General features: G+C 39.2%; 1 protein-coding gene across 1 annotated transcript in view; it reads left to right on the top strand.

Annotated features, from left to right (window-relative positions):
• adcy1b (adenylate cyclase 1b) overlaps window positions 1-18,788 on the top strand; it is a 40,824-nt gene that overhangs the window by 15,239 nt on the left and 6,797 nt on the right. Inside the window, exons 5-10 of the mRNA XM_067362753.1 lie at window positions 9,649-9,776; window positions 11,309-11,467; window positions 11,569-11,710; window positions 12,776-12,931; window positions 16,884-17,078; window positions 18,519-18,616. Coding sequence (XP_067218854.1) covers window positions 9,649-9,776; window positions 11,309-11,467; window positions 11,569-11,710; window positions 12,776-12,931; window positions 16,884-17,078; window positions 18,519-18,616 — 878 coding nt within the window. The remainder of the gene's footprint in view (window positions 1-9,648; window positions 9,777-11,308; window positions 11,468-11,568; window positions 11,711-12,775; window positions 12,932-16,883; window positions 17,079-18,518; window positions 18,617-18,788) is intronic.

Below are 18,788 nucleotides of genomic sequence, written 5' to 3'. Positions count from 1 at the left end.
TTTTTCAATGAGGAAAACTGAACTGAGTGTACCTTAAACCAATGCTTTTATCCAAAGTGAGAAAAAACACACACTTACAAATTATAAAAAGCAGAATTAATTTATTTGTTTAAGGTGTCAAGACACTTGAACCACAGTGTATTTCCATGATGAACCAGGAGTAGTTTGTATGGACAATAGCAGCGGCCCAAGCACCGAACCCTGAGGCACCCCAGTGTTCACCCTCCTCTTCAGGAAACATTGAAGGACCTGCTTGTGCCAGTGAAGTGCAGTTCCATTTCAGAGTTTCAGTTACAGACAGATCTCCTAAATGTCCACTTTTGAAACTGGATGTTCTGTGAAAGAACAGAGAGAGAACACAATTTTGACAGGATAGAGACTTATCTGTAGATTTCTATTACTGTAGGGTTAAAGGATTAGTTCACTTCAGAATTCAAATTTCCTGATAATTTACTCACCCCCATGTCATCCAAGATGTTTATATCTTTATTTCTTCAGCTGAAATAAAGACATTCCAGTATTTTTCTCCATATAGTGGACTTCAACAGTTACCAATGGGTTGAAGGTCCAAATTGCAACTTCAAAGAGCTCTACATGATCCCAGACGAGGAATACGGGTCATAACTATTGAAACGACCGGTCATTTTCTAAAAAATAAATAAAAATGATGTAGTTTTTAACTACCAATGCTCATCTTGCAGTGCTCTGTGATGCTCCACACATTACATAATCATGTTGGAAAGGTCATGTGACGTAGGCGGAAGTACTGAGCAAGTGTTTACAAAGCAACCGGGCAAAGACTAAGTCAAACTGCCTTTACAAAAAAAAGTTGGAGGAGAAAATGAGATACCCTACCGTAGTACTTCCGTCTACGTCATACGTGACGTTTCCAATGTGATTATGTAATGCGTGGCGCATCACAGAGCAGTGCAAGATGAGCATTTGTGGTTAAAACTATATAATTTTATTTTTTTTTAGAAAATGGCCAATGGTTTCTCTAGACAAGACTCTTATTCCTCGTCTGGGATCATGTAGAGCTCTTTGAAGCTGCACTGAAACTGACATTTGGACCTTCAACCCGTTGAACCCCAGTGAAGTCCACTATATGGAGAAAAATCCTGGAATGTTTTCCTTAATTTCTTTTTGACTATAGAAAGAAAGACATAAACATCTTTGATGACATGGGGGTGAGAAAATTAACAGGCAATTTTAATTCTGAAGTGAACTAATCCTTTCAGTATTGTTTTTCAAGCTGTTGGGTTAATCGAGTCTGTATTGAAGTGATGGAAAAGATGCCAGTAATAACAAGAGAGATAAGAGGATTGTGGAGTGGAACACTTTTCATTGAGCAAAACCACTTCAAGAGGTTCAGTTTGATCCAATTAAGTGTTTACATGGTGTGACGTGCAGGCTCACTGGCTTGGCGTTGTGAGAAAGTAGTTGTGATTGTAGCTGACCTGGGATCAGTTATAGTTAAATGATTATGATGGCTTGGGATTATACAGTGAGGATAAGTTTCATTAGAGCGGTTTAGTGCGTATGCACAAGGCCTCTGAGTGGACTATTTATAAAGATGTAAATGTTTTGTTGAGTCCACATAGGTTTGCAGTACTGAAGTTTAGTCATGCAGGCTTTTTACGACTTCCGTATGACCCATAGAGAAGACTCAATCAACTGTGAAGGCTTATACTCCATCCCGCTGAGGTTGTGCCGCTCCATAATACAGTTCAGTGCCGGAGTGAAGGTGCTTGAAAATGATGAGAATTATGATGATATTCATATAACAGCAGCAGTAGATTGTGGGGGAAGTCATTGGGAAGATTGTGCGTCAGAACAAGAGTTCGTTCCTTGATGTTCTTGGTCTTGTGGTGGAAATGGCTGAGATTCAGTGGGGGGACCCTATTTTTTGGTGAGGGTATAAATATCTAAGGACATTATATATAAGGACATTACACTCAGATCAACAGTTTTGAAACTAGGGTTCACAAGGGAGTTCTAGGAGGTTCACAGAAAAATTCAGTGGAAAAAAACCCAACTTGCTTTGGACTAATATTCATTATGAAAGGTGCTATACAAATTATTTGTATTGATATTTTCCAGATGATATCTTTTAGTACAATGACAAATAAAATGCCAATTATTTTTATTCATGTTGTCTTAATATCACACTTACAATTTTTTGCACACAGTATGGTCTATATTTTAGGAACCGAGTCCTTTGCAAGGGCTTCATCACATACAGTATGAGGTCCCTGGTATCAACTAAATGATGCTTTCTTGGCACTTCAGACAGCCATCTAGAGGAAGAAGACCAATGCAAATGCCTCATTATTTATATGTGCATTCAATTACAAATACTTTTGTGCTCTTTTGGATTGAAAGCAAAGAAATTTTTCATTTTGCATTTTTCTGGTGCATGGATTTATGAATTGAGTGTAGATTTGTTGCATTTGTGGAAAAATGTGTGCATGTGTAGATCTGTTGCATGTATTTCTGGATTCCATGTGCATTTGTGGATTTGTTGCATCCATGTGTTGGAGATTATGATGCTGTTTTTGCTCAATTTGTGCCTCATCAACTGTAAATGCCAGCTCTCCGGCCAGACGTTTACATGAAAACCTGGATTATTTCATGCACGTACAAGCAGCTGTATCCATGTCAATGTTTGTGTTATGTGATCTGTTAAAGTAGCGGTTTCTGTTCAGATTATTTACTCGTACTATTGTTAAATTCAGCAGCTGTTAACTGAGCTGAAGTAACTCCTCGAGGACATGCATTGATAGTCGTTCACAAAAGCTGATATGCACAACCAAAGACGTTTATATGCAGAACTTGCATAGCTTTAGCAGGCTACTGATAAAAAAATAGATTTTCATTTTACTAAAAAAAAAAAAAATTAAGCAGTTTGAACTGGAAAGCAGATTCTGACAATATTCACTCTCTGGACTTAATAAATCTTTATCTTAAGGAAAACATTTAAGCTGGAGTTCAATACAATTTATATCTTTTATTTTGAATATATACAAATTTCATTAACGATTTTTAGTGTGCATGTGCCCTAGTATGTAAGAACGATTACTGAATCTGTAAATAAAGCAAAATTCTTGAGATGGAAAGAGAGGAGCTGCAACAATGTCAAATATGGGGGAAATAATGTGTTTTTTGAACATTCAAGCATGAAAACCTGTTCTAGTAGAGCCCAAAAACAAAATCAAGACTGTGAAAAGGGGCTTAATAGATCATCTTTAATACATTTCAGTTCCAGTTCAGTAACATTGGTGTCTTTGTCATACTGCTGCTGCAGTCAAATCCATTGTTGCATTTTGCAGTCATGGCATGTTTCTAAAAACAGCAGCCACCAAGCAGGAAAATCATTACGCCGTAGAAACATCACAAAACATGAAAGTAATATTAAAGGAAGAGCTTATTTTATTCATAAATAGAAAACCAGTCTCAGTTTCAACACCTGCAGGACATTCATGTTCTATATATTCAGCTCTATTCACAGCCTCAGACGGCTCACTGCTTTATTTTGCTCTCATTTCTCATCATTTAGATTTAAAATAAGAGGCTAAATTGACACAGATTTGTCCGTGCGCGATTTAATAATCTCTCTCTCCTGAAGGCTAAAGAACAGACGTTCTGGGTTGAAACGCTTTGGCTCCTTATTGATGCAAATGTATGCAGTGTTTGTGATGATGGTGATATGCTTTAATCTTACTGTGCTTTTTATGCTCCCCTGTTTCCATGGCAGATGCACACACTTTCACGCTTGTGTTTCTCCTTAAACACTCTGCCTGCTTTCGCTTCGATGTTTGACTCACTCCTCTTTCCCTTTGAGACATCTGAGACAAATGAAGCTTAACTGTGAAAGAGCGACACTTGAGATTTGTTTTCTTTGGCTCAGACAGCCAGATTAGACAATCAGACTTTATTAGTATAAATGACTGAATGAAATTCTCTTTTTTGTAGACATGACTACATAATCAGGCCAGAGTCATGTAGGTCAGGAGTCTGTCAGGAATACTCGGCTCAAGCCATATCCCAGCTAACGTTATGAAAAGGTTATTTCTGAATGTTCAAAACGTCCAGTTTTTTAAATGTATTAAAAACATTGATGATCGTTTAGAGAACATTCCATTTTATCGTTCTTCAAATATTATGGGAATGTTACTTTTGAATGTTCTCTGAACATTCTGAAACAAGTAGTAACATTTAAAAAAATGTCTTTTGTAAAATGTATAAATACCGTTTTTATGCTAACATTTTGAGAACATAATTAAAGACCCGATAACGTTGACTGAACATTCTATAAACGTAACTGGAAGAACGTTTGTTTAAAACTTTGAGGAAAACTTTGCCAGAATGTTAGCTGAAGTTCTGAGAGCATTCCCTGTTAGCTGGGACGGAGTCTGGAGAAATCAAGAAATCAATGAATCTTGTAAGCCTGTCTCATCCGTTACACCTGACACATATTGATCCATGGCTTTGCATTTATCCGCAGTGTTACTGTACCCTCGGGACGCGGGGATATTCAGTGTGTCATGCACCTCAGTGGAGGATTATCTAGATGAGAAGATAAGAAATACATGTTGCTATTGAGCGTGTGACAAAGTGCTGGATCATGAATTCCTCTGGGTTCAGAGAGTGTCATTCCATCATGTGCACAGGAGGTTCCTGTAGTAAATATAATGTTTCCTGAGGTGCCATTATAATGTTAATAGGATGTTTACATTAACAAATTTAGAAATCATTTAGAAACAAATGTCCATTTTCTACCCTGATTTTTGCCCTTTGATTTAAAGGGTCATGTCTCCTTTAATGTTGCTGTTTGATTATAAACAACAGCTGCAATGTTACAATGCTCAAAGTTGAATGCAAAGGAGATATTTTCCTTGACAGAAATTGGTAGGGAAGCTGGTAGGGACTACAATGAGCTTCTTCCTGGGCAGGGCAATGTTGGGCTGCTTTAGAGAAGAGGAAGAGTTGTTGTAGTCGAGTGTTGTTGTCATGCCGTCATTTTACGCCGGACTGCTTCACAAACGAGGATCAATTCAACACAAAAGATGAAAATGATGGCACATGCTAGTGGATGAGTTGATCAACTCCACAGCAACTACATCAATTTATCCACTAACCATTCAGAAACGTCTAAAAGTTGTAACTTCTTCCTGAGTCTCTCCATCAGTGTCGACTCCGGTTTGAACAATGTAAGGCTGAACACCGTTACCGACAATCCTCAGTTTGGCTGCGTGAGATTCTCCAGCTTTGTTGTTGTTGAGCTGTTAAAGCTCCGCCCTCTTCTGGAAAGGGGGCGGGAGCAGCAGCTCATTTGCATTTAAAGGGATTGGCTAACATCTTTGCATATGAAATAATTTTCGCATGTGGAACTCTTTTAAAAAATGTACTTACAAAACTAATCATGAAAAGTGCTGCATCATATTTATATCTACTCTCACTGCATGAAATGTTGCAGCGCTGCACTGGAGCCGATCGCAGTGCATTGATCTCACCACTGCAACTCAATCACCAATGTTTTCATTACAACTAACACAATGTAAATTGGAGATTCATTGAGCAGTGAAGACAGTGTCATTGATTTTTTTGGTGAAAGTGAAGGAAGCTGAAGTGACATCTCCACCGATTACAAAAGGAGCAATCTTTGATTGCTTTCTTATTTAATCCCAATTTAAATGACAGTTGTTTTCCTGACTATTAAGAAAAACAGTGTGAAGTTAACCATTTAGTCACTGGCTTGGTTTACTGACTCATAAACAACAATGAACCATTGTGCAACATGAATGTATGACAGTACATGAGCCCTTACAGATCAAAACAATCTCTGATCACAGATCAGGCATCAGAATGAACAGTGAAATGGGTTCATGTTTTTCTGTAAAAGCCTGTGTCAAATCGCAACTGGTTTACCAAAGAATCAACAGTGAAATGAACTGAACAAACAAATAATTCTCTACTGAGACATTCACATTATTATTATATTACATTATTGTCATTTATCGCTTATGGCTATTCAAAATCACATTGCATATTTTAGTTCTGTCTATCATCTTATCTTTATAGTTTGGTCTTGTTGAAAACCAGAGCAGGATAGTATGTTGGGAAAATAACCAGGGGTTTGAAAAGACAAACCCTTTGAAATGTCCTGTTTCACCAGAAAAAAAAAACAAAAAAAAACATTTAAATAGTCATTAAAGAGGTAGTTACGTAAAAGATGAAAATTCTTTCATTTACTTGTGTCGTTCCACACTTGAATCCTGCCTGGGATTTTCACACTGCGTTTATCCCAAGGTTATTGTCTTTCTAAACCCTGCTTTAACCCTGATTTATGAAACTCCGCTCCAGAAGAGAGGCAGCGTTAGCACCAATCATAATCTGAACACTGCTCGCCTCATTAACTTTTCTTGCTCTTTGCACAGTCTCAGACAGCTTTATGTGCTTGAGTTTGTTTCAGTCTTTAAAGGGAAAACTCAAAATGACAAACTATGACAGAAAGCACATTCGCTGGGGTGAAGAAGAGACTGGATTATTATGGTCGTGGTTCAAAAAGTCTATCGAGGACAAACTGGACATTCAGGAATATATGAGACCAAAAGTGTGTGACAGGCTGTTATTTAAACAGGTCAAGTGCTGTTTGACCAGTCGATGATATTGACACCTCAAACAAGAGCATTAAAATTCATGATGTATGTAACTGATTATTGAATAAGAGGATATGTAGGGTTGGACTTGCTTATGTGCTGTGATTGTTGATTGTGGGAGTGGCTCTCAAAATGTATGCATAATATATAGATTACCATGACTCAAACTCAGCTGTGACAGATGTGTTTAACGCGTTTAGACGTTTTCCTAAGTGCACAACTCACATTTTATGATTATATCCTTATCTGTAAATGTTAGAAAGTGAAAATATTCATTTTGTTTATAATGTTGTTGAATGTAACATTTAGGCCCTACCTTTAAAATTCTACATGCAACACAAATATTGTTATTGCCACATCTAGTTTTGTTGATTTCTGTTTAGGGACTTTTATTTTGATTTCCATTTCACTCCATGGTTGCTGTTTCCTTTGTGGTCACGGTGTTTGTCATTGGTTTCCTTGGTTACTGATTATGTTTCTTACCTGTGTCTAGTTTAGTTCATCATTTATACTCCTGAGTTTGATCTGTTCACTGTCGGTTATTGTGTATGTAATTGCAGTTTCAATTCCTTAAATGATCATCTTTTGTTTATCAAATGCTGCTGTCTAGTTCCTTTTCTCTAGTACTTCCTGTGACTCAATATGACAGTATTATATTACAGAAGAAACTCAAGAGATTAGAACATGTTTACACTTCTTAGTTTTAAACTACTTTAAAACTGTGGACAAGCAGTTCTGCTTGTTTTTTATAACATGACATTTATATTTGAAACCTTTTTGTAAGTCACTCAGCTTATTCATCCATGCAGGTGACCTTCACATTTATGTTTGTTGTGATTTTAAAATGTCTCGGTATATTGGTCTCATCTGAGGAGGCTGAAAACTAATAAAGATTTGATATTTGTCCTACTGTGGAGAGGTTGAGCTCTTCCCTGGAGCAATGAAACATGCTGATCCAGGAAACTAGGGATCCACTTCCTGCTCGGCAGAATCACTATACATACAACACACACACACAACCTGAAGTGAGGCTTGTCATGTTGTGTGTGACTGATCCTCATGTCTGTGTCTGTACTAGTTAAGCAGGATATGTAGGTCTGTGTCCTCAAAGTCGTATGTCAGTCATAGATGGCCAAATATCAGGGATTTCAGGGCGTTCCTGTGCGGCTGCTGAGGTGAAATACGTGGTTTGAATCAGTGTTCTGTGTTGTTTTCCTCCTGTCTGGTGTGTAAAGAGTCGCTCCTGATCTTCTGCTCTGTAGATGTGTTTCGTGTTCAGGGTTGCCAAGTCTGTGCAACAAAAATAGACGAATGGCCGGTCAAAAGTAGCTCAAAAATAGCCCAATGTAATTTTTGTCCGCGGGTTGAAGTGACCCAAATAACATGATATTCAGCCCCTAGAATGCAAATTTTACCAGGGAACACACTGCCAAAAACACAGATTTTACCCCCTGGAATGCGATTTTTACTGGGGGAACCCACTGAAATGCAATTGTTCTAGTTTTGAGTAGCAATTGGGCGGGTTTTGTTGTGAAAACCTGGCAAACCTGCCTGTGCTTCTTTTCAGCTGTTTTCTTGTGAATATGGTGCATCTGATCACTTAGAAAAGCAGCAGATCATGATCTTGTGTTGTCTATCAGTAATCTGAGTAAAACTACAATCAGTGATCACACTTATATAAATGGCTTCATGAGCATTTGATTTGATCTAATATAAAGTGGCACCATAGGCTTTTCAGTAATTTCAGCCGTCCCTGATGAGTCTGAAAATAACCATATATAAAGCTGCAGCATCAAAGTAAAAAACACTTATTTTGAACTTGATTTTAATGTTCACGGTATATCACCTAATAAACACTTGAAGTGAAGCAACAGAGGCTTCCGTTATAATCAACAAGCCCCAGATACAGTGTGAATGAGAGAAACAGCTTCACTCATTTAGACGTGATTGAGCGTTCAGGAAACTACTGTACATTTATATGAACCCGGACATGAAACCCAGGACTGAATTGCCAGCAGTTGCAATAGTGTGCAGACGCCAGCTCAAACACAGACATACTTCTATGAACGTTAAGGGAATGTTCCAGTTTATCATTCTTCAAACATTATGGGAATGTTACTTTTTATTATTCTTTGGCTGTTCTCAAACATGTATTAACAATTTAAAAATGAACATCCAACTAAAACATTTCAGAAAAATATGTGCTAATATTTTAAGAACCATTTCAAAGACCAGATAACTTTGAATAAACGCTACTGGCAGAAGTTTGTTTATAACTTTGAGAGAACCTTGCCAGAACATTCCCTGTTAGAGTGCATTTATATTAAATCAGTCGCAGTGTTGTCAGAATCCACTTCTTAAAGAGGACCTGTTATGTCCCTATTACAAGATGTAATATAAGGCTCTGGTGTCTCCAGAATGTGTCTGTGAAATTTCAGCTCAAAATACCCCACAGATCATTTATTATAGCTTGTCAAATTTGCCCCTATACACGCCGTTTTTGTGTGTGTCCCTTTAAATGCAAATGAGCTGCTGCTCCCGCCCCCTTTCCAGAAGAGGGCGGAGCTTTAACAGCTCAACAACAACAAAGCTGGAGAATCTCACGCAGCCAAAATGAGGATTGTCAGTAATGGTGTTGTATGTAACAATTTAACCCTTGGGGGTGGGGTTTATGTAAATTTTAGGGTTAGTGATGTCAAAAAAACAGGAAGAAGCTTGTTGTAGTCCCTACCAGCCGTTTGTTGTAGTCCTTAAAAAGCGATTTCTGTAAAAGAAAATATCTCCCTTTGCATTGAACTTTCAGCGTCGTAACTTTGCAGATGTTGTTTATGCTCAAACAGCAACATTACACACTAACTAAAGTTAAAAAAGTGAAATCATAATCAAGAACCCCTTTAAAAGTGTTATTCGTCTGAGGCATGTGCTGTGAAACTCAACTCATGTTGAGTTCTAGTTGTAAAGGTTTTGCTTCTCTTGTGTTCATCTGTAGGAGAATCACTGCAGGCGAATCAAGATTCTGGGCGACTGCTACTACTGTGTGTCTGGACTGACTCAGCCCAAAACAGACCATGCTCACTGCTGCGTGGAGATGGGCCTGGACATGATCGACACCATCACGTGAGTTTGCGCTTCCTCCTCCTCAACACACACCTCTGCTGAAGGCTCTTGTTCAAGGGCAGCAGGGCGATGAGCTTCTGCCATAAATCTACTGTTCCATCAATCCGCCCTCAGACTGAATTCAGTAGCGATTGTCCAGTCATTCCTGTAAGGACATCTGCTCGTACACTGAGTCCTTTGATTTACACACGTGTTTCAGTTACATTCTCATACATTTCAGTTATGATTATCAATATAGTGCAACATAGTGATGATTGAATCTTCACCAAATCATCAGACCATGCAGTGTGGACAGAGAGCTTTTTCATATATATCAAACTGTCCTTGTGTGTTTTGAGCTTCTGAGCTTCTCAAATATAACTTCGCCAACACTTTGAATTTTTTTAGCTTATAACTCAAAAATGGTCATCAGTTACCCAACTAACAGGAAACATTCTCAGAACGTTAGCTAATGTTCTGTCAAGGTTCTCTCAAAGTTAGGAGCAAACATTCTTCCAGTAACATTAATAGATTGTTCGTTCAAAGTTATCTGGTCTTTAATAATGTTCTAAAAATATGAACACATACATCATATGAAATATTTACATTTTTAAATGTTACTACTTGTTTCAGAATATTCAGAGAACATTCAAAAGTAATGTTTCCGTAAAGTTTGAAGAACAATAAAATTAAATGTTGATCACATAACCAAGAAAACAGTTTTTAAAACATGCAAAAAACTGGACATTTTGAACATTTAGAAAACAGTCAGAAATTATGTTTTCATAACTTAATATGAAGATTAGTGGAACGTTCTTAGATTTTTTTTTTTTTTAGCTGAAAACTCACCAACATCATTTCAAACCCGAATGATTTTCTTTCTTCTGTGAATAACAGAAAAAAGCTTATCTGAAGAATTGAATTTATTTTCATTTATTTTATATCCCTACAGCCATGGTTTAATAAAGGCTTTTAGAGAACTTTGAGAGCCTTGTATTAAAATAAACATCCATTTCCCAAAGTAGATGTCGCTTTATTCTCCAATTTTGCTCTTCTATACCTTATTCATAACTATTTTGATATACTGAACCATTCTCATCTAGCCTACAACTGATCTGATGGCAAGATGGCAAAAATGATCTGGGGTGCGTTTCCCGAAAGCATCGTTAGCCAACTATGGTCGTAAGTCCCACTGAACTCTATTGGTAACGACGGAACTTGCGACCATATTTCGCTTTGGGAAACGCACCCCTGATCTGAATCTATGCAACTTCACACAAGCCTTTATAGTATATGCTACTGTAAGCTTCATATCAGTTTGATGAGAGCACCACCTGCTGGTCAACAAGTTAGACACACATGCATTACAATATACACCACCAGCCAAAAGTTTGAAATAATTAAGATTTGTTTTTGTTTTTTTGTTTTATTTCCAGACTTTTGACTAAAAGGTACTAAAAATAATTGATTAAACCACTTTTCATCAAACTAGTGATTATAGATGACATCTACATAAAACTAAGAGTCATTCAGACTGTCATTGTGCCCGTCAGATCGGTGGCTGAAGCCACAGAGGTGGATCTCAACATGCGTGTGGGTCTGCACACGGGACGGGTGCTCTGTGGGGTGCTGGGCCTGAGGAAGTGGCAGTATGACGTGTGGTCCAATGACGTGACGCTGGCCAACATGATGGAGGCTGGTGGACTGCCTGGGTGAGCAGCTCAACTTATAGCTCTCATCTCCCAGAATCAGGCCTAATGTGTTGTTTTGGATAGTTTCAGTACTGTTGTCCTCTCATGTGACTGGTTTGCAGGAAGGTGCACATCACTCGCGCAACACTGGAGTGTCTGAATGGAGATTACGAGGTGGAGCCGGGAAACGGCCGCGAGAGACACGAGTTCCTGCTCAAACACGACATCGAGACCTTCTTCATAGTGCCATCTCACCGCAGGAAGGTGTGTGTGCTTATTTACACCATAGAATATGATCACAATCATCAACAAAATACAAACATGTCAACAATGTGTCCTGCTTTTCTATTGCCTTTTTTCCCCTATCATATATTTTAGTAATCATGATAAATTAGGTATCATTCAAAAGCTGAAACTCTCAAAATTCATTTTGAAATCAGGCATTGTGTTACCATGGAAACGGTACTTTAAAACCATTTAGCAGGCTCCTCCCCTTAGAGTTACATTTTACAAAATTTACTGCACTTATTTATAATCCAGACTTTTTCTAAATCTGGCAGAAAATATTGTTGGAAAGGTCTGAGACTTTAAGGTTCCATATTTGGCCACTGTTTTGCGATATTATGGAGACATTTTGTGTGAAATGTATATTTATGACAGAAAAATGCATAAAAATCAATTTGTCACCCGTTGGCTATTTTATTTTTGGTACAGCACCTAAACGAAATCTCACAGCAAGCTCAATTTTTGTGATTTTAACTTCTAATACGCAATATCTACTCAACAAAATTTTGGCAACAGATTACAAGCAATATTACTAATTAAATTCAACAATTAGAATTGAGTCAGAATTAATCAAATTAATTCCTTATATGTCAATCATTTAAAACCAGTAAAACTAAAAAATATCTGAATAGACAGACAGACGTCAAAGATGAATTAAGAACTCTTTATTTTTTATTGCCAACATTGATGACACCTGATGATAACAAGCAGAATCATTGAAGGAAAGAGAAATACAAGAATTAACGGAGGTTTAGATGTTGGTGTTGATTTTATTGAAAATGTTTGATCACCATTATGGTGATCGGTGTTTCTTTTAGTTGGGCAGTTTGACTCTTTGCTTTTTATGTCAGTTTGTGCTTTTTGCAATGGTGTTTGCTAATTTTACACATTTTAAATGATTGACTTTTAAGGAATTGTTTTGATTCATTCTAACTCAATTTTTATATGTTGAATTTAATTAACAAAATTGCTTGTAATCTGTAGCCACAGTTGACTGAATTTGGGATTAGATCTGCTCACTACAATTTGTATGTGTTTTTACAGATTTTTCCTGGTCTGATCCTGTCAGACATCAAACCTGCCAAAAAGATGAAGTTCAAGACGGTGTGTTACTTACTGGTGCAGCTCATGCACTGCCGCAAGATGTTCAAGGCTGAGATTCCCTTCTCCAACGTCATGAACTGTGAGGATGGCGACAAGGTATGTCTGTTTAAATGAGGACACACTCTTGCTGTTTGTGCATGATGAATGTAAAATGAATGTATTTTTCCCCAAGACAAACTGATGTCTGATGGTAATGATGCAAAGCAGCTGGTGTGTGTTGTCTTGATCTGGACATCACACAGCTGTTTAGATCATTCCAGCTGCTGTCACTCTCCGGCTACGTTCACACTTTCAGTCCAAATCCCATTATTTGTTCATACATTTGGGATATGGTCTAAATGATTGACTGTCCACGCTATGTATCTGATTTGTTTGTCCTGTGGCGCTCTTTCATTTTCCGGTATATCTACATTGGTTTTTATCATAATGACATTGGGTTGGCATGCCTATGCCAAAAAACAACAACAGCATGTGTAAGCAGTAAATTGTAATTTTTCACTCGACTTGTACTTCGCAATAACACAACTGGACCCATTTTATTAAGTGTGAAGTGTCTTTAAAGGGATAGTTCTCCCAAAAATGACAATTCTGTCATCATTTACTGACCCTCAAGTTGTATGAGTTTCTTCTGATGAACGCAAAAGAAGATCTGTTGAAGAATATGGGTAACCAAACAGGCCCAAAGCCCTTGAGGGTGAAAAATGATGACAGAATTTTCATTTTTGGGTGAACTATCCCTTTAACTACTGTGAACGAACATTTAAATGAATCATTTGACATGCATGCTTTACATTGTAAGCATTCATGTAATTACAGCTGTGATTAATATCATAATCTAGAAATTGCACTGTTGTACTCTTAACCTTAACCTGTCCTAACCTTACCCGTATCCCACCTCAATAGCAGCACATGTGTTTGTAGTACATCAACACAACAAGTACATGTACATAACAATTACAGTAGTTAGAAACACCTAATATAAAGTGGGACCCAACTTCGACATGGCATCTGGGGAACACCCTCACTGGTTTCTGAATATGTTTACCAAACATGACAATCTATTGGCCGACGCCAGACATGACGTCATGAGTGGATCAAAGAGTTTTCATCAGTGTGTTCCTCAGTGTAGGCACTTCCTCACACCAGAGGACTCACACAACCTTGTTGTTATCTTTCTTTGCCTGGAGCCAAGATCTCGAGGGAGGTATGAAGGCTCAGATCGCATTTGTCTCTCCTTTTGAGGGGGGAGGAATTTGGTTAAGTATTAAATATTTGGAGAACCACATGGTGATGTTTCGACTGAGCCTGATGCTCCCATCAGTGGATGTAATGGCCCATGCCACACACAGGTTAATTCTGCCCTGTTCGCATGAGAAATGGGAATTTGTTCATGGTTGCTTGGATGAGCGCTTCCTAGTGGGCCATGAATGTCCTTCCCTTGTGAGCCTACCATTTCTTTCAAACCTTCATATTGAGGTAGAGAAGTCTTGAAACCATACGTGGCTCTTGTCTTTCATTTCCAGCATTTGAGCTATTAGAATATGGAGGGTCTGGGTAAGCACAGGTATGTGAAGATAGTTTATCTTTCACAGTGTGAGGCGTTTTTACTTAAGGCTCCGGCCTTGCCTTCAAAACCATGTCAAACCACTTTGTGGCTTGTGAGGCGTATGCAGCAGTGGGACAGGCCAATGTACCAGGAGGACCTGCTTAAGGACTTGGATCAGGGACAAGGACTGTCTCCTGAAGCAGTGGCGTAAAAGACTTGATGACGTATTTTGCAGATTGGCGTATTTGATACACATGTTCAGACACCGGCCACACTGAGGCCATTCTCCATAATGTCAACTCCAGATGCTGCATCTCTTTCCGCTTTCTTAGGGAACCAGGGTTACAGCCGTAACCTGAGACTTTCTACAATGTCTTTTAAAGTGACATAGGCAGATAAGCTACATGAAATCAGATTTGAGCAGTCAGGACTGAAATAGATTTCCATAAATGTGGAATGAATATGAATAGAATTTCAAACCACATATGAATGTAGCTTAAAATGGACTTAGGGACAGATTTACTAACAAAAAGCATCCGTGCAACACCTCTTTTGGTATTAAAAAACTACTGTAAGGTTTTACATCTGTCCCTATTTCCTATGCATTTGTAGGAGTTGGCCCACACCAGTCTGTGACGTCAGTGTGTTCCTTAGTGTAGGCACTTCTTTACACCAGAGGACTCACACAAACTCTGTGTTATCTTTCTTGGCCTGGAACATACATGTGCAGCTCCCTAGTGGGCCATGAATGTCCTTTCCTCGTAAGGTCTTTCAAACCTTCATATTGATGTAGAGAAGTCTTGGTAGAAACCATACTTGGCTCTCGTCTTTCATTTCCAGCATTTCTGCTATAAGAATATGGAGGGCCTGGGTAAGCATGGGTGTGTGAAGATGCCTCCTGTGGGGGAACCACTGGCGGTTCATCTTTCACAGTGTGCGGTGTCTTCACTTACGGCTCCGGCCTTGCCTTCAAAACCATGTCAAACCACTTTGTGGCTTGTGAGGAAGGCGTATGCAGCAGCGGGACAGGCCAGTGTACCAAGCCGACCTGCTTAAGGACTTGGATCGGGGACAAGGATTGTCTCCTGAAGCAGTGGCAGAAAAGTGTTGATGACGTATTTTGCAGATTGGCGTATTTGATACACATGTTCAGACACCGGTCACACTGAGGCCATTCCCCATAATGTCAACTCCAGACGCCATGTCTCTTTCCCATTTCTTAGGGAACCAGGGTTACAGCCGTAACTTGAGACTTCTGAAATGTCTTTTAAAGTGACATAGGCAGACATGGGCTACATGAAATCAGATTAGAGCAGTCATTTTGGATTTCCATAAATGTGGAATGAATATGAATAGGATTTCAAACCACATATGAATGTAGCTTAAAATGGATTTGTAAAAAATTGTATTTAGGGCCAGATTTACTAACAAAAAGCATCCCCACACAGCAAAAGAACTCCTCGGCGGATCGGCCGCGGAGGTATCGCGGCTTCCGGACCATATCCGCAAACGGACCCGTATCGGCGTCTACTTGTGCATAGAGACAGATCCGCAACGAAGGCGGATTGCGGACCCGCCGTGGCTCCGTGCTGCATCCGCTCCACATCCGCGATTAAAACCTTACCTCCGCGGTGGGTCCGTTTGGGACCTGCAAATTGATACAACCGTTACAGTAAAGGCACGTGCGCGTCCACGGATCCGACATGGGTCCGCTCAGGATCTGCTGATTGACAGTAGAATTTACGGCGCCGCCCAGAGGCAGAGCAGAGCCTCTGGGCGATCCTCAAAACGAATGTGACAGTCACGCGGGTTTGGCAACTTGAATGCGGATCTGCCTAGGAGTCTCCTGCTGTGTGGGTCAGTGCAACACCTCTTTTGGTATTAAAAACTACTGTAAGGTTTTACATCTGTCCCTATTTCATATGCATTTATAGGAGTTTTCCTTTCAGATGCAAAATTAATGGGAGGAGAGTATTTAAATGAATCATGCAATGTGATTTACTATGCTTTGCGCTATTCAGTATACTGGGACTTGCGTCATTATTTAATACCCAGAAAAAGCATGTCTTACCCCCATTTAGTGCTGTGATAGCTGATGTAGGAGGAGGAACCACAGGGAACAGAGCGCATTTTAGAAGGGAGAGAATCTTCTCCACTCGTGTTAATTTATTTGGAATGCCAGAGGAACACACTATCTGACCATAAAATTTGCCAAGCCACGCTATTTTTAATTTGCTGTGTTGTTAGTAGATCACTCGCACCTGATTAGCAACGGCTCTGCGCTGCTCTAGATTGCATTGGTCAGTAGATTCACCCGCAGAAGTTTCCTCTCCCATCCCATCATTGCGCGTATTTGCCCTGTTTAGTTAATCTGGCCCAAAATGTGATTTTTTTTGCCACATATATATGATTGGATTCCAATCGGATATGCACAAAAATCAGATTTGGACTGACAGTCTGATAAAGGCTTCACAGCTTCATCATGTGATCGTCCGTTGGCAGAGGAGGGTTCTTCGCTCCGCACCGGAGAAGCTAAGGAACCGCACGTCAACGTCGGCCAACGCCGCTCAGAGCAGCCCGGGGACACGCGTCAACCGCTACATCAGCCGTCTGATCGAAGCCCGGCAGACGGAGTCCGACACGGCTGACCTGAACTACCTCACGCTCATGTACAGAGACTCTGAGCGAGAGCGCCGGGTGAGAGCCACGAACACTCCATCAACACATATAAGTTATCAGTCATCACTGTGTTAAACAGTTTTAGTGGAATGAATGAAGTCTGCTGCAGACGCACGGTTGGATGCGATCACATTTACTGTTGTTCGGCAATTTTTCACTGGCAAAATTCAGTAATTTCAATAGAAATACATGCAATCTGGAATTCTGTGTGAGAGTGAAAGAAAAGAAACAGAAAGCTGCTTGATTTGAAAGTGACTTCAGTGTGAGCTGTTAGCTTCATACACTACACTATTGACAATATAAAATGGACCTTTAATGCCTGTGAAATTTCACTAATGTGACCGCACCACCATGTCCTAACCAGATGTGAAGCGATACATTTCCAACAACAAGCAGTTTGTCTGTCCATACCAGAATGGCATATGGGTGGAGTCTCTCTGCAAACACACTGCATTCACAACCAAATTAATCCAAAATCACAGCCAATCAGAAGAGTGTGTGGGCGGAGTCTCTCTGCAAATACATTGCAGTCATAACCAAATTAATCCAAAATCACAGCCAATCAGAAGAGTGTGTGGGCGGAGTCTCTCTGCAAGTGCACTGCATTGGCAACCAAATAGATAGGCACATAATCAAATTCATAAATATTACAGCATTTTAACATAATTAAAAATACATACAGTCTTTGTCAAAGAGTACATGAAGTGAATTATCCATTGTTTCTTACAGTATGGCTATAAATGATATTCAAACTCAAATTAGATGCTTTTAACATTAAATAAAGCACATAACAGGATGTGAGACTGGAATTGCAGACGACTCGTTTCGGCAGTTCAGAATCAATACTATCTTTTAAGAGGCAATAACTTTATTTGTTGTGCACTTTGCTCTTTAAAACATTGCATACCTTTTACATTCACAAACAGCTATAGACACTGCATGAAATGTACTATTAAAATAATCATAATAAAAAGCATTATTTATTATAATGTTTCTTAACAGCAAGCGTTCATCACTAATGCTAAATCATCACTTTTTATTAATCACTTTTAACTTTAACTCTGTTTCAGTGTTACTTTAACATTATATAGAGAGGGACCATATGTACTCTGATTAGAGCTGATTTAACTCTGGAGATTTTGCTGTGTAATCAGTACCTGAGATTATCATTGTCACACTTTGTTGTACCAAACCATTTCTAGAATAGAATCGTCACATATCACCGCTGTGGCTGGTTAAGACAAAAACTGTGCCTTTTTCAAAAAAGATGCCTTTTATCACATTGCAGTGTCATGTCTGGTTAGGACATGGTGTAAACTCAGTCATGAACATGTGGAATTCAGTTGAATCACATGAATCTGAGCTGCTGTAACTGCTCAGCATTTCTCTTCTGTTTTTAACCATGTTTAAGCAAACGCTGTGTGAATATGACAGTGACGGTGTGATGTGTGTCTTTAGTATCATCAGCTGAATGACGAGTACTTCACCGGCGCTGTCGTTCTGTCTCTCATCCTTGCTGCTCTGTTCGGCATCATCTACCTTCTCATCATACCACAGTACGTATAGCAGGATTTCTCTCAGCCACAGGAGTTGTTGTTGTGACAGAGAAATACTCGACATGTCAATAGTATGAGGACACCCCCTTCAGGCTGAAAGGGTTGGCTATTCCAGTGGAAACAGATTTCAACTCTACACATACAATGACATTTTAATGTATGCTATGTTTTA

This window comes from Chanodichthys erythropterus, chromosome 16 (assembly GCF_024489055.1).
Source record: "Chanodichthys erythropterus isolate Z2021 chromosome 16, ASM2448905v1, whole genome shotgun sequence".
NCBI lineage: Eukaryota > Metazoa > Chordata > Actinopteri > Cypriniformes > Xenocyprididae > Chanodichthys > Chanodichthys erythropterus.
The sequence above is the reverse complement of the archived record's forward strand: the minus strand, read 5'-3'. Positions and strand labels throughout refer to the sequence as shown.